Source organism: Sinocyclocheilus anshuiensis, unplaced genomic scaffold (assembly GCF_001515605.1).
Source record: "Sinocyclocheilus anshuiensis isolate Anshui unplaced genomic scaffold, SAMN03320099.WGS_v1.1 scaffold26, whole genome shotgun sequence".
Taxonomy (NCBI): Eukaryota; Metazoa; Chordata; class Actinopteri; order Cypriniformes; family Cyprinidae; genus Sinocyclocheilus; species Sinocyclocheilus anshuiensis.
In genome coordinates this window covers 417,276-431,165 of record NW_015544143.1, presented here as the reverse complement: position 1 = coordinate 431,165, position 13,890 = coordinate 417,276, and the positions used below count along the sequence as shown (strand labels likewise).

The window sequence follows — 13,890 nt, the reverse complement described above, 5'->3', positions numbered from 1 at the left end:
AATACTACCTGTGCAGAAAAAGGAAACAACGCTGTTGAGTTCACCTCACACAGCTATTTGGCCATTATGTAGCCTATGGTTCAAGAAATGCAGTTTTGAATAATTGTTTAAGGTAGCTGATTTGTTGATGCTATCAGCTTTTATATTGAGACACATGGTCCTGGAAAACCATAAACAGTGATATTTTAGTAATATTTGTGTGCTTTTTTTAAATAATTTTTTATAATGTAAAAAAAGTTTTTATTTTAATATTTTCATTTTTTTTTTATTTTAGTTTTAGTAACTGTATGTGCTTTTGTATTTTTAATTAGTTTTTGATATTTCTATTTAGATTCATTTTTATTTCAGGTTTAGTTTTAGTAATATTACAATTACATGTGTCATATACATTTTATATTTTTCATTTTCATTTGTAAGTAAGTATCTTATTTGTTACTGTATATTTATATTTGATTTTATTTCAAGAAAATTATTTTTAGCAGTTTTTATTTTAGTAAACAATAACAACACTTATCTGGAAATATAAGGGAATTTTAAAATTGTCATTTGTAGGACTATAAAAGCCATGCACTTTGAAAAGAATGACAAAAAAAATATTTACAACGATGGCACTATAGTGTATATAAATTGTTCTTGTTATGCTCAGTTGTGCTAAATGTCTTAAAAGTTGCTTTTTGGGAGTGAAATTTCTATTATTTATTTATTTACAATCCTATTCCAGTATTCACAAGTGGCGGGGAAAGTCGTGGAAATTTAAAGGTCAAAAGGTGTGGCAACCCTGTTAATGACTAGACTTGGATTTGTTTACATAGTAGTTAAAAAAAAGGACTTACCATTACTCTGACACAAGAGGGCGCCACATTATCATCAATAAACACACAAACCCTTGCCTAAACTCTGAAAATGTGCAATTTCTTTAAAATGAGGTGCTGAACTTTTTTGCTTGTGATGTGAAGAGGAGTCCCCACGGCAATAATATATTGCCCATTTCCCTTCAGTTGAGAGTGCCACACAAAACAAAAATGAAAAAAGACAAAACTCAATGGCTGAAACAACAAACAATGTTCTAAATAAAAAGATTGTATTATCATAAAGATAACATTAATCAAAATGAAACTTACGGGTACTGAGCACTCGCACAAGCGAGGGAAAACTACTGTAAAATGAACTGTAAATGAGGCTGGGGGCCGAGTGACTCGTGCTGGAGTAGATAAACAGTGCCATCACCCGTGTGTGCTCAATGATACAGTATGTCCTGATCAAAAATGAGTGAAAATAAAGGAAAAAAAGCTTTTACCAGTGTGCCCGTGTCCACAAATGAGTAAAAATAGTGAAATATCCTCAATTTTCTATTCAGGAAGACTGTACACTATACAATAAGATCAGTTTCCCAGTGTCACAGTTGACTTTCTATCATACATGTGTGTTGTTCTTTGTGTAATGTTCAAAAATAAGTATTTTCTTCATAAAGGGAAGTCGTCACAAAAACAGAGGAGAGAGATAACATGCATTCCTCATAAAGCAGTATTAAAAAGAATAAAAACAATGGATTCTGAACTTGCGTTTGTACAATGTCAAAACATTTTCTTTTGTCTAAATGCTGAGACAGAAATAGGATTTGATCGTATGTCCTAAAACTACTGGTACCTGCACTAGAAGTGTATGGAAAGGTCAGAGTCCATGATAAAAACTTAAGGTACAAGTTCGGACAAGCACACAAACACATTGCAATACATTTAATAATACTTCTGGCTGTCCTCAGTGAGTGGCTCCTATAGGACGTCTGTGGAGTTAAGCATGTAACCGAGCTGGAAGGTCGAAAACACCGAACCGTGTAAATCCCAAATAAAAGCTTAAAATGCTCACAAACCCACACTTTTATGGTCTAAAATCAGAAGAAGAAAAAAATAGTCTTGCGAGTTGCGACACTGTACGTTGTTCAAAACACCCGCTTGTAGGTTCAAAAAGTGAAATGCACTACTTTCATCTTTAACCACAGATTTTGAGTGCATTTTTGCTACGATTTCTGCGTGTTGAACATTCTTCTCCTGCAAAATGTTTCCAAGTAAATGAATGAGATTTAAAATGACAGTGATCTTTAAAGTATTCCGTGACCAGAGGAACAAAATGTTACTCAAAGGTCATTCGTTTTTGTACCATTTAGCCAAAAAATGACATTTGAATGTTGTATGTCTTTTGAATCGAATTTAATCTGCTGTTTTGTCATATTACAGATTTCAGGTTTCAGTCAACCAAATCAGTAACATTTCCAAATGATAATTTTCCTGAAATCTTTACAGCTTTACTAAAAAAATAAAAAAAAAAGTAAAACGTTTTACCTCAACAGCAGAAAAATGTGTATTCACACATAAAATAGTGGGCAACACAAAAACGCACAATAAAACACCTGCTATCGTCTACGGCTGCTTTTGAACCCTTTCCTCCAGTCAGTCCTACATATACGAGGATGTTAACGACAGCATCCTGTCTGTGGCATCATCTCGTGCCTGGTTTAGAAACCCTTGATGATGCAATAGGCCTCCATGGAGGATAAGATGATGTACATCAGCCAGAGACTGAAAAACAATGTTGTGGTTAGGATTTTGGGAGTCTGCGGGCCACCCAGTTCCCCTCCGATCTCGGGCCGGCGGCGGTACATGAGGACGGAAATACAGATGAAGGCAAAGATGGTGAAAACGGTGACGGAGAATGCCAGCGTGCCGGGGTCCACTCTGAAATACTGGCCATGTGCCTGGTGAAATATGGCAGCGATGGACCAGGCCAATCCAATGCCCAGAAAGACGTTCACAGCGTTGCTGCCAGTCACATTGCCGATGGAGGCATCAGCGTACTGATCCTGGATGGCTGCCACCTTACTAGCGAATGTGTCTGATTTTGAAGGGGTCGGGAGAGAAAGACAGAAAGAACGAAATATTGTCAGGCTGCAAAAAATAGGCATCAATATATGGATGATTGTTGTATGAATCGTTGTGTGAAACCTGTAAAAAAAACATGTCCAGCTTGTATTTTGCCCAAAATTCCAAATAAAGAAATAAGTTTGCATAAAGAAAATTAAGCATTTCTAGGGCCATTAAGAATGTCCAGCATTTGCTTTTTCAAGACCGTTAAACACATTTTCTCTTTAAATTTCCAGTATTGTACAAAAAAGTTACAATGAAATGAATAAAAAAAATTATATTTTTTTCATTATTATATATTATATATTTTAATAAGATTAATTGATTTAATTGGGTGCATTTATTTAATTAAAAAAGTGCAGTAAAAATAGTAATGTTGTAAGAAAGTATTACAATAAAAAAGGTTACTATTTGAATATAATATAAAATATAATTTATTTCTATAATAGCAAAGCTGAATTTTCAGCCACCATCACTAGTCTTCAACATCACATGATCCTTCAGAAATAATTCTAATATGCAGATTTGCTGCTCAAGAAACATTTATTATCAATCAATAAGGATTTTTGATGAACAGAAAGGTTAAAAGAACAGCATTTATTTGAAATCAATTTTTGTAACATTATAAATGTCTTTACTGTCAATTGCATCCTTTTAATGCATCCTTGCTGAATAAAAATATTAATTTCGTTTTTTAACAACTTACTGACCTCAAACTTTTAAATAGTAGTGTGTGTGTATATATATATATATACTGTAAACATTACTAAAAAATAATAGAAAAGAATGGGAAAACTTGCATTGGTATAAACCATTAACGTAAAGAGAATTTGGGGAGAAAATGTGCTTAATTGTCATAATTCACAAAATCTTAATGGTCCAAAAAACAGGTTTTTCTTGAATTAAAATATATATAATTTTAATTTGATTTGGGGATGAAATGTGACTTAAACATATTTACTAGTACCTGGCACAGAGGTTCCCAGCGCCACAAACACAACTGCAGTTACAGAGTCTTTCAGGCCAATAGTGCATCCAAAATGGGATGCCAGGTCTCCAATGAATGCAGTGAGGACACCAATCATGATGATGGACACGATGAAACACGCCCAGCCATTCCAGTAATCAGTGGGTGGCACAAATGCAAACAGAACCTTCCAGAACACAGTCAGGAAGTGCATGACGTAGTCAAAGCAAGATGGCATTTTTTCTTCCCCACACTCATCATCATCATCTTCCCCTTAGGAGGAGAAAAAAAAGGAGAGGCGATTTGAATTATGGATTGGTTTGTTTGTTTTCTGTGAAGTGACAGACTGTCCTCTTACTCCAGGGAACATCAGTGTGCATATCACTGTTACACAGAATGGCTGACACCAACCAAATCTTATAAATCAGAGGAGGCAGAACCGGCATAACATGAAGCTCAGAGGACTGGAAGTCCAGTACCATTTGTGTTTCACCAAATATCACACTACTTAAAACATATCAAAACAGTCATAAATGAAAAGATTTATTTAAAGCACGAAAAAACATTGTGCAGCCCAGCTCAAACCAGGTAACTATTTGAACAATAAAGGGAGGAACAATAAGAGGCGGTGCTATATTGTGAATGTAAAGGGCATTATTAGATTATTATTACTAAACACTTTGTCAACATTTACAAAAACCATTATAAATTATTTTATAAAAAAATAATTTTGAAATGAATTTAAAATTATAATTCCATATTCACATTTACATTCATTTTACATACTCAAATTATGTAAACGACATTTCACATCATTTATATTTCTATAAACAATTATTTTTGAAAAATAAAAAATATAATTGTTACTATTATTTAAGACAAAGACAATTATTATTTTACAATGATTGATTTCATTGTTTACGAGTTAATTTAATATTTCAGATTATAATTTAGTGTTCATTTAATATTTAATAATATATAATGAATCGTAATGAATTTGAATTATAATTCTATATTTACATTTATTTTACATATATTTATATTTCTATATTTACATTTGATATTTGATATTGCATTAAATTTTTTTTTAAATAAAGCATATATTTTTAATTATTTATTATTTTACAACTAATTATTCACAAGTTTTAAATATAATACATAGTTTATTATGTATAATATTTACAATTATAGGTTTTACACATCATATACATTTAATTTTTTTCATCAAATTTTAAGTTAGGGTTAGGGTTAAGTTTAATAAAAAAGATCAATGATTCTTTTACATAATACAGTGTCATCATAACAAAGCAAGTTCATTTTGGTTCACAACTGGAGCACTGCAGAGTAAGGCAGTCTAATTATGAAAAATATTCCCCAGGAATTTAGATTATGATCTCCCTCCCTCTCTTTCTCTCTCCTCGCGGCTCAGGCTGCACTAACAAGCTCTGTCAGCTTCAGTCAAGCCTGTCAGAATGAGTGCTAGTGTATGCTTCGGACTGCATGTGCGTGTGTGGCAAAAGATATAGAGTCACCCAGCTTTGCATCTACACATTCCTTATTAATATGCTGCGCAACATGACGAAAGACACTTCAAAAACCGTGCGGACGGAGGGTGAAATCAAAAGGCCTTGACATTTTAGAGATGAGAATGGCGCTGGCCTGTGTTGGTTATGCTCATAGTAGGCTTGACTGATGGCTGAAGAATTGTGAGTAAAAAAAAACAAAAAACAACATAAGAAACACATTTGATGTTAAAGACAGAGTTACTCTTTAAAAGCATAATTACTGCACAACTAAACTTAACATTTGACAAAAAAATATATATTATGACATGAAAATGTATAATAATAAATAATAGATGCATGAAAAATCACAATACAAATTTTGAAAATATAAAAAACATAATAATACATTTTTAACGAAAAGAACAGAAATGTAAAAATAGAATTATACATGTAAAATATTATTTATTTATTTGTTTGTTTTGCTGGAGCTGATGTGAAGTGTCTATCAATTCTCTTGTTACTTCCAGCATAAAATAACCTCTTATTGTTCCTGACACTTTTTGTAGCTTTGTAGGAGTTAAAAGTAATAAATTCGATAACAAACTGGATCCAAATTGTAGACGTGACCAAAATATTTACAATGGACATAAAGAAGCTATGCATAACTTTACCATTAGCATCCCATTTTACTTTCATAATGTGACATATTTCCAAATAAAACAAGATGCAAAAAGGAAAAAAAGAAAGACTGGATTTTATCCACTGGGTTTTTATGACAGAGAAAGGAGGGAAAATATTCAAGATTATGAAGACAATCAGAATCAATATTAAGACGTTATGAATGCAACATTATTTGTTTCCTACTCAATACTGAGATAAACTGGTTCTTAGAAACATCAACTTTATACTGAGCGCTGTCTGCTCTTAAGGAAAAAAGCTAATTATGATTATATTCTCTCTCCAGCACTGCTATGATTGACACTCTGTAGAGCCAATTTTGTTAGTTGATGAAACATTTTAATGCACTTCAGTCTGGCAACAGGGAGGCTTTCAGCACCAACATATTTTAAATTGCAATGGTGGGCTAATCAAAGATATGTGGCCTTTCAGAGATGAAACAGCAAAATTGCCTTGCTTTCTAGCATGCCATGTCAAGACTGCGGTGGATTGTGCAATGATTGTGTTTACAGTATGTAGAGACTTAATGGAAAAACTGACAGCATTTTTTCAGTGACTCACCTGATCTGACAGTAATGGCTTCTATAAACTGGTCTCTCCAACTGTTAGTACCAACCAAAAGGGCCAAGTTGGTTTTCTTTATGAGTTTGTCGACTGTGCTCTGGAACGGGATTAAAATCATTACAACCATGTTAACAATACTTAAAAGGTTTAATGGTAGCATTTTACAAAGCCTCATTTGTTTACATTAGTTAACTATGTTAATGTAAACTGACATTTATATATACATTTTTCAAATGTATTTTTTTTTGTTAACATTAATGAATACACTGTGAACTAACAAGAACAATTGTATTTTTATTAACAAAGACTAATAAATGTTGTAAAAAGTATTTCTCATTGTTAGTTCTAGTTAGTTACTATACTACCTAATGCACATAAAAGATTGTAAAGTGTTAAGGGTTTAATTACAAAAAACAGTCCATCACCTCATGTCATCCCAAACCCGTATGACTGACATTCTTACATGAAACGCAAAGGGAAATACTTATATGCTTTTTGGCATTCAATGAAAGGGATTCCAAAACAACAAAAAAATGCCTTGAATTGTTTCCGTTCCAAGAATTTTGATTTGTGCCTGTTCCTTTCAGATATGTCTTTAAGATAAATTAAGTAACAGCTTAAAGTGCATTCAAACTGAAAATCACTTTTCTTTGCAAAAAAAAATACATAAAAAAACTGATACAGCAGATTTTTCCGATTAGGAAAAAAATTCCTCAACTGCAGCCAGCCTGAACACAAAATCTTTTTCATTACAGCCCAGAAACTGATTTGTCAGGACGGCATCGCCTGTCGATTATGAAGGTTGTAGTGGTATTACACCAGCAGAACATCATAATTCTGTGCAACTCAATCAAATCTTCAGGATACGAGGAAATCACTTCGCTTTGAGGCCAAGAAAATTAATCTGACAGACATGATGAAAACTAATAAACCCTCTGACACACAGAGGCAGTGCAGGAGAGAACCGAAGAGTTGAATTAGAGATGGAAAATGGACACTGTTAACATGTATAAAGTGACAGGCAGTCTGAAAGGTTGCGGTAATAGCTCTGCCCATGTCTGCTGTATCTGAAGAGCAATTAAAGGTTGAATCATCTCCAGCTGCGTCTACTTCAACAGGGCAGGATACCATTGCTCATGTCCAGATGCTCTGTCATCCCCTCATTCACCTTTAAGGGCTTCTAAGCCCTCATTCATGCTTAAAATGTCATCACTCAACCTTAAAGTAAATGCGTGTGTGAACATAGATGGGTGTCTGAATGTATTTTTCATGACAGATTCCTCATGAGCAGAAAAGGTACCTTAAACTCATAGGACTCCTCAATGATTACTTCAAGTTTCACATGTTCACCCAGTGTCGGTCGACCCATTTCAGCAATATGCCTCTCATCCTTCTCTTTTTTAGTCAGGTTCTCCTCTTCCCCGTCCTCTGAGAGAGACAGACAAAGCAAGAGAGGTACAGAAAATTTGATGGAAAAAAACAAACAAAGAGATGGTAAGTAGCAGGGAGTCTTTCATGAAATGAAATGCATAAAAACAAGTTGTTGAGTTAACTGGCTCGCTCACATGATGCTACACATGACACACAAATGTGTAGACTTGTATGATTACATCATTTGCAGGGTTTAAATAAAGCCGTATCATCTGCAGTGTGAGCAATACTATGTTTGTTCAGAAGTGTGAGAATGCAATGCTGTCAATCTGGACTTGAAAACATGTTTGAAGGTGTGGGCCTTTTGCAAGGATTAAAAATATAACATCAGTACTAATCTAAAACAATGACTGGATCACTGATCAAGATATTTAAAGGAACAGTTCGCCCAAAAAAGGCATTGGAAATGCATTAGGATGACATTTTTCTAATTGTTGGGTAACTATTCCTTTAAGATACCACAATAAAACAATTCCATAAAAGTCTATCAGCATATTGCATTGATTAAAAACACTTTTCACGTGATTAAATGCATGCATTTAGCATTCAATAGCTCTTGCATGCTACACTAATGAGGAAATGACAGCTGTTGATCTCTGGTGTCATCTATTATGACGGTTTACATTCTCACAATCACTTTATGGAACAGGATGTTCAGCTAATTGGCTCAAACATGCACACACGTGCATAAGAGATCCCACATTTATAGTGACAAAAGGGAGAATGATTTAATGAAAAGAAAGAGAAAGGGATGAGAGGAAATGTATACCTGTGATGCTGATAATGGTGGAGGGGATCGGTTTGTCTCTACCCTGCACTTTCCGGTACACATCCCTGCCTGATGAGCCCACACACATTCACTGAACAGAGTTAGCACAAATGCTAACAGATCTACAGAGCTTTATTTATGATGGTGCACAACTAAATAAAGCTTTATAAAGCAGATGATGGAAATTTCAATTATCACATGAGAGAACAGAGCAAATATGTATTGCCTCTTTGATATATTATAGTTTGATAGATATTACAGTGTACATATTATGTATATTCAAAAAATATAAACAGAATTAACAGCAATGGGACCTCGGTGTAAAGTAGGTTTATGACCCAATAGTACATTTAATTACATAGTATAATTACATATATTAATATTTATAGTGTCAAAAATAATTCATTGAGATTAAATTAAATGTCAAAAGTAATGTCAAAAGGTCATAAAAAGGTGACACAGGTCATAAAGGCTATAATTAAGATAATGAACACTGATTATATAATAATTATTAGCAAAGTGCAGTTAAAATAGTTTTACATGACACCACAGGATGTCAACATCTAGTACGTAAAATCAACCACACCTTCGCCTGAATAGAATTCATTCAATGCCTATGACGGACATATGCTATTTTTAGAATTATTCTTCTCTCGGTGTTGAAACTTTCCAGCAACAGACACTCCCTGGACACAGTATTCAAAGCGTAAATGTTCTTTGAGAATTAATGTGCGTGCTGCCACAGTTGAGTTTGACAAGATGGTTACGAAAGCACTGACACACTGGCTTAAGGCAGACTAGCTATGCATTCTCATTAGGAACCAGCCCGTTTGCCTTTGGGAATAATGCCAATGATGGTTACTTTATAGGTGACAGTGGGTTGTGTTGTTGCCCATCACACAATGTCTTTGTGAAACTGTGGCGTGCAGCAAATGTGGCATTTCGAAACAATCAGCATGTTTTAGCAAGTTCAGGGCACTGCGACGGAAATAAATCGTAACTTTAGAAACTAGTGCTGTGTACACAACTTGAAAATGAGACCGTAAAAATGTTTCAAATGAGTACACAGGTAAGTTAGTTTCAGAAATTGAATTTAACATGTTTAGTATTTATTAGAGACATGGACTGTGTCTGAAAAATATTGATAATTTTAAAGAAGCTTTGCGATTGGTTGTACAGGCCAGTTCACACTGCACAGACAAACACCGACCAACACAGACAATCAATAGATTACAATACATCACTTCTCAGACATTCCTTGACCCGACAAATGCTGATTCATCATGTTCAATCTGCGAAAACGAGCTCCAACAGACACCAACAGGGGTAACACAGTGATCAAAAACTGGACAAAGTGTCTGTTGCCGTCTGTCGGTGTGTGCCGGTGAGGTGTGAACTGGCCTTAAGAATAAAAATAGTGTCTGATGGAGTGGTTATAAAAAGTAAATAAAAATTTTTTTATTAATGAGAAATTGCTTATAATTTAAAATGATTTATTAATTATAAAAATATAACATTTAAAATACATTTATTTATAATCAATTTAAATTTTGATTCAATATCATTTTTGCCCACTTACAATTACATTTCTACAGAGAAGTAAGCATTGAAGTCATTATTTTCAGACAGCCAAAAACTATAAATGATTTATTAAATAAGATAATTGTAATTATTATTTATTTCATAAATATTTATAATTTATAGTAGTTATATATAAATTTACAATATACATTTTCTGCCCACTGAGAAACAAGCACTGTAGTCTTTTTTGTTTTTTTTGCCCGTTTATAAATCAATTTCTTATTTTCAGACACAGCCATGACAAGCAAACCCATGTGAGGTATTTTTGATGTGAAGGTTACTTAACAGGAAAGAAAACAAAGCAAATTTGACACTTAGTATCCATCTCTGGTCCTTTGAGCAAATTAGCCTATCAGACAAACACACTAAGCTACTTGTTTACGTAGTGTGACAAACAAAGGCTCCAGCTCATCATCAAGCAAACCAGTTACTAAACACACCCAGTGTTATATTTAGGTTTCAGCTCGGTGAAAAGTAAAATATTATCTCTTACCATAAAGCTTCTTATCTATCAAAGAAAAAAAATTATCATCAAAAAGATTGAATCTATTAATTAATTCACTTGGTTAGAGTAGCAAGTTAGCTGTAGCTGGTAATGAGTTAGCTAAGCAGCTCCAGTGATATATTACTGTACCTGTCTTCACGAATCCACCTAAAATCATAAAAAACAGCAAAAATGAACTCACTCTTTGTTCATTTCATGTTTTAAAGGTCTGGATTTAGTAATGACACAAAATTATGTTGGTATTGGCCCAAATTAGTGTGGAAATAAACATTAGCATAATTTAATTATTGGCTATGCTGTTTGACCAGCTTGACCAGCACCAAAACAACGTAATTGGCATGGAAGTCAATTAGCAACCAGCATGGAATATGGTCTGCTCTCTGGAGCATAAATAGTGAAAAATTAAACAGATTGATGGATATTAGATGATCTTATCAGCATCAGCAGACAATGTTTGACTAAATTTGAACAAAGAGCTTATACATAATAACAAGTAAACATCTGCATCCTCATGTGATGAGATTAAAATTTTTAAAGTGATTCACAGAAATAAAGAGCAGGGGGGAAAATAGATAGCTTACCACATTCATGCAGCAACATAGCTGATGTAGACAAATGAAAGACAGACAGGGCCAAAAAGACGAAAAAATGGAGATAAAGAAAGAGCAAAATGATTATGAATGAGCAAACAGAGTAACACAGACAGGGTTGGTGTGCAATAAATTTAGATGACTCCAGGTGGGACTGCAGCTTAGAGTATTGGTGGAAATCATTAAACATTGACAAACGGGAGTTTCTGAATTTGGGACTTCTGAATACAAACTGCTCTATACTCCATTATAATCTATACATTGAAAAGTATGTGGTCAGTGAGATTTTTCAAATGTTTTTTGGTAAAGAAGTCTTTATGTTCAACAGAGTGCATTTTTAATCGAATAACAGAATTTGGTAAAAAACTAATATTATGAAATATTACAATTTCAAATAGCTTCTAATTCTAATATGCTGATTTGCTGCTAAAGAAACATTTTATATTGTTATCAATGTTGTAAAAAGTTGTGCTGCTTATTTTTGTGGAAACTTAGATACATTTTTTTTCAGGAGTCTATTAAAATAGAAAGTTCAAAAGAACAGCATTTATTTGAAATGGAAATCTTGTGCAAACCTTAAATGCCACTTTTGATAAATTTCATTTAGATTTCAATTTTAAAAAATCTGAAATGTGAAAAACTAGTAGCAATCTTTTTCTGTCAGAACAGAAATAAAAAAAAAAAGAAATCTCACAGGCTCTGGAATATGGCAAGAAACCCATGTATCTGCTGGTTTCAATTGTCCTTGTCTCATCCTGGCCTGAAGGAATGGTCCCTGCAGCTTTAGTCCTGGCCAGAATTCTCACATTAATGGTGCCTATTACAATTATGCCTATTCTCTGAGAGAGCTCTTAACCTTTGGCCAGGAGGGACCATGGCAGATAAATCCACTGAAAGTGAGCAGCAAGCAGGAAGAAAACTGCATTTTCTGCAACAGTAGAATGAAAGTAGAGGATCAGCTTTGAAGGAGGTGCGGAGGAAGGGAAAGACAGAAGCCAGAATAAAGGGCAGCTGCAGAGAAAGAAAAAGGCTTGTTTCTTTGCTATCTTTCACCTGTCCATCCCCTCCTCCTCCATTTTGGCTCCTGCAGCTCTATGAAGAAGTTTGCATGCTTGTCATACTTCTCATGGTCAAGAATTTTAACCTTTACGGTCTTCCTGTGGGGGGAACATAAAATCACATTTGAGGTATGACGTGTGCTTGTGTGTTTGATTTTAGGCACATCAGATGCCTCTAAGTAAATGAGCCAAGTAAATGAGCCAATTAAATCTATAAATAATTATGATACAAGACTCTCTTTTCTTATTTGCTTCATCTATTAATTTTGCTCCAGATTGTAATGGAGAAATTAATATGCATCCTCCTCTTCAGAAGTCAATTATTGCATAGAATCTAATCGAATTTTGGGTCACAAGAGGCCATTGAGATAAAAAAGATCTTATGACAATATATTATTTTTAGCATACGTTAGGTTTAGAGATGTTGTGGGTGGACTATTAGCCGGGACTCTGCCCTGTTGGCTTTGCACATTATTAACACTTCCAGTTCAGCTCAGAAGATGGGAGCACACCGAGCTTGTGACAGGAAAGTGGGACCAGGGGAAGACAACGTCCCACCTTTTCTCTCACTCATTTCCACCAATTGTGGCTCTCCAATCTCCAGGAAGAAGTTCTTATTCTTTTCATACTCCTCGTCATCGATTATATTGATCTGAATAGTTTTGCTGAAAGAGAAAGAGAGAAAGAAAAAGAGCACAAGATTGCAGACATGAGAGAGGCACAAGGAAAGGAAAAGTGTGGAAGAATAAAAGAGTAAAACATGCTAGAGAAATAACCAAAAGCAAAGAAAAGCAAAATGAAAGAATATGGACAATGACAATGTCGTAAGCAACATAAAAGGTTGTTAAAATGTTAACATCAAAGGAACAGTACACTCTAAAAATAAAACTGTCATTATTATTTATTTTGTTGTTGTTGAACACAACAGGAGCTGTTGTGCAGGATATCCACAATGTTATTTTCTCTACAATGTATGGAAGCATATATATATATATATATATATTCAGCAAGTATGCATTAAATTGATCAAAAGAAATAGTACAGACATTTATAATGTAAAGTTTTCTACTTCAGATGCTGTTTTCTATTTTCAATTTATATATATATATATATATACACACACACACACACACACACACACACACACACACACACACACAGTGCGTATAGAAAAGAATCACCCCCCTTTAAAATAACATTTTGTTGCTTTGCAGCCTAAAATGAAGACAGAAACAGCTTTTGTTTTATCCAACAGTATTTACTCAGTGCAACTTATAACATCCAAGTGAAAGATATAACACCAACATGTCAGAAAAAAAAATAA

At 34.0% G+C, this 13,890-nt stretch overlaps 1 protein-coding gene across 2 annotated transcripts in view; it reads right to left on the bottom strand.

Annotated features, from left to right (window-relative positions):
• Positions 1 to 2,334: 2,334 nt before the first annotated feature.
• The window catches only part of LOC107695067 (sodium/calcium exchanger 1-like), a 39,974-nt gene continuing 28,418 nt past the window's right edge, over positions 2,335 to 13,890 (bottom strand). Inside the window, exons 3-8 of one of the 2 annotated variants that reach the window (XM_016494856.1) lie at positions 13,125 to 13,231; positions 8,833 to 8,901; positions 7,933 to 8,060; positions 6,630 to 6,729; positions 3,886 to 4,158; positions 2,335 to 2,889 (exon numbers count right to left, since the gene is read on the bottom strand). In XM_016494856.1, the coding sequence (XP_016350342.1) occupies positions 2,513 to 2,889; positions 3,886 to 4,158; positions 6,630 to 6,729; positions 7,933 to 8,060; positions 8,833 to 8,901; positions 13,125 to 13,231 (1,054 nt within the window). In that variant the 3' untranslated portion in view covers positions 2,335 to 2,512. Of the gene's footprint in view, positions 2,890 to 3,885; positions 4,159 to 6,629; positions 6,730 to 7,932; positions 8,061 to 8,832; positions 8,902 to 12,561; positions 12,666 to 13,124; positions 13,232 to 13,890 lie in introns of both variants that reach the window. The other variant, XM_016494855.1, reaches the window with a different exon arrangement.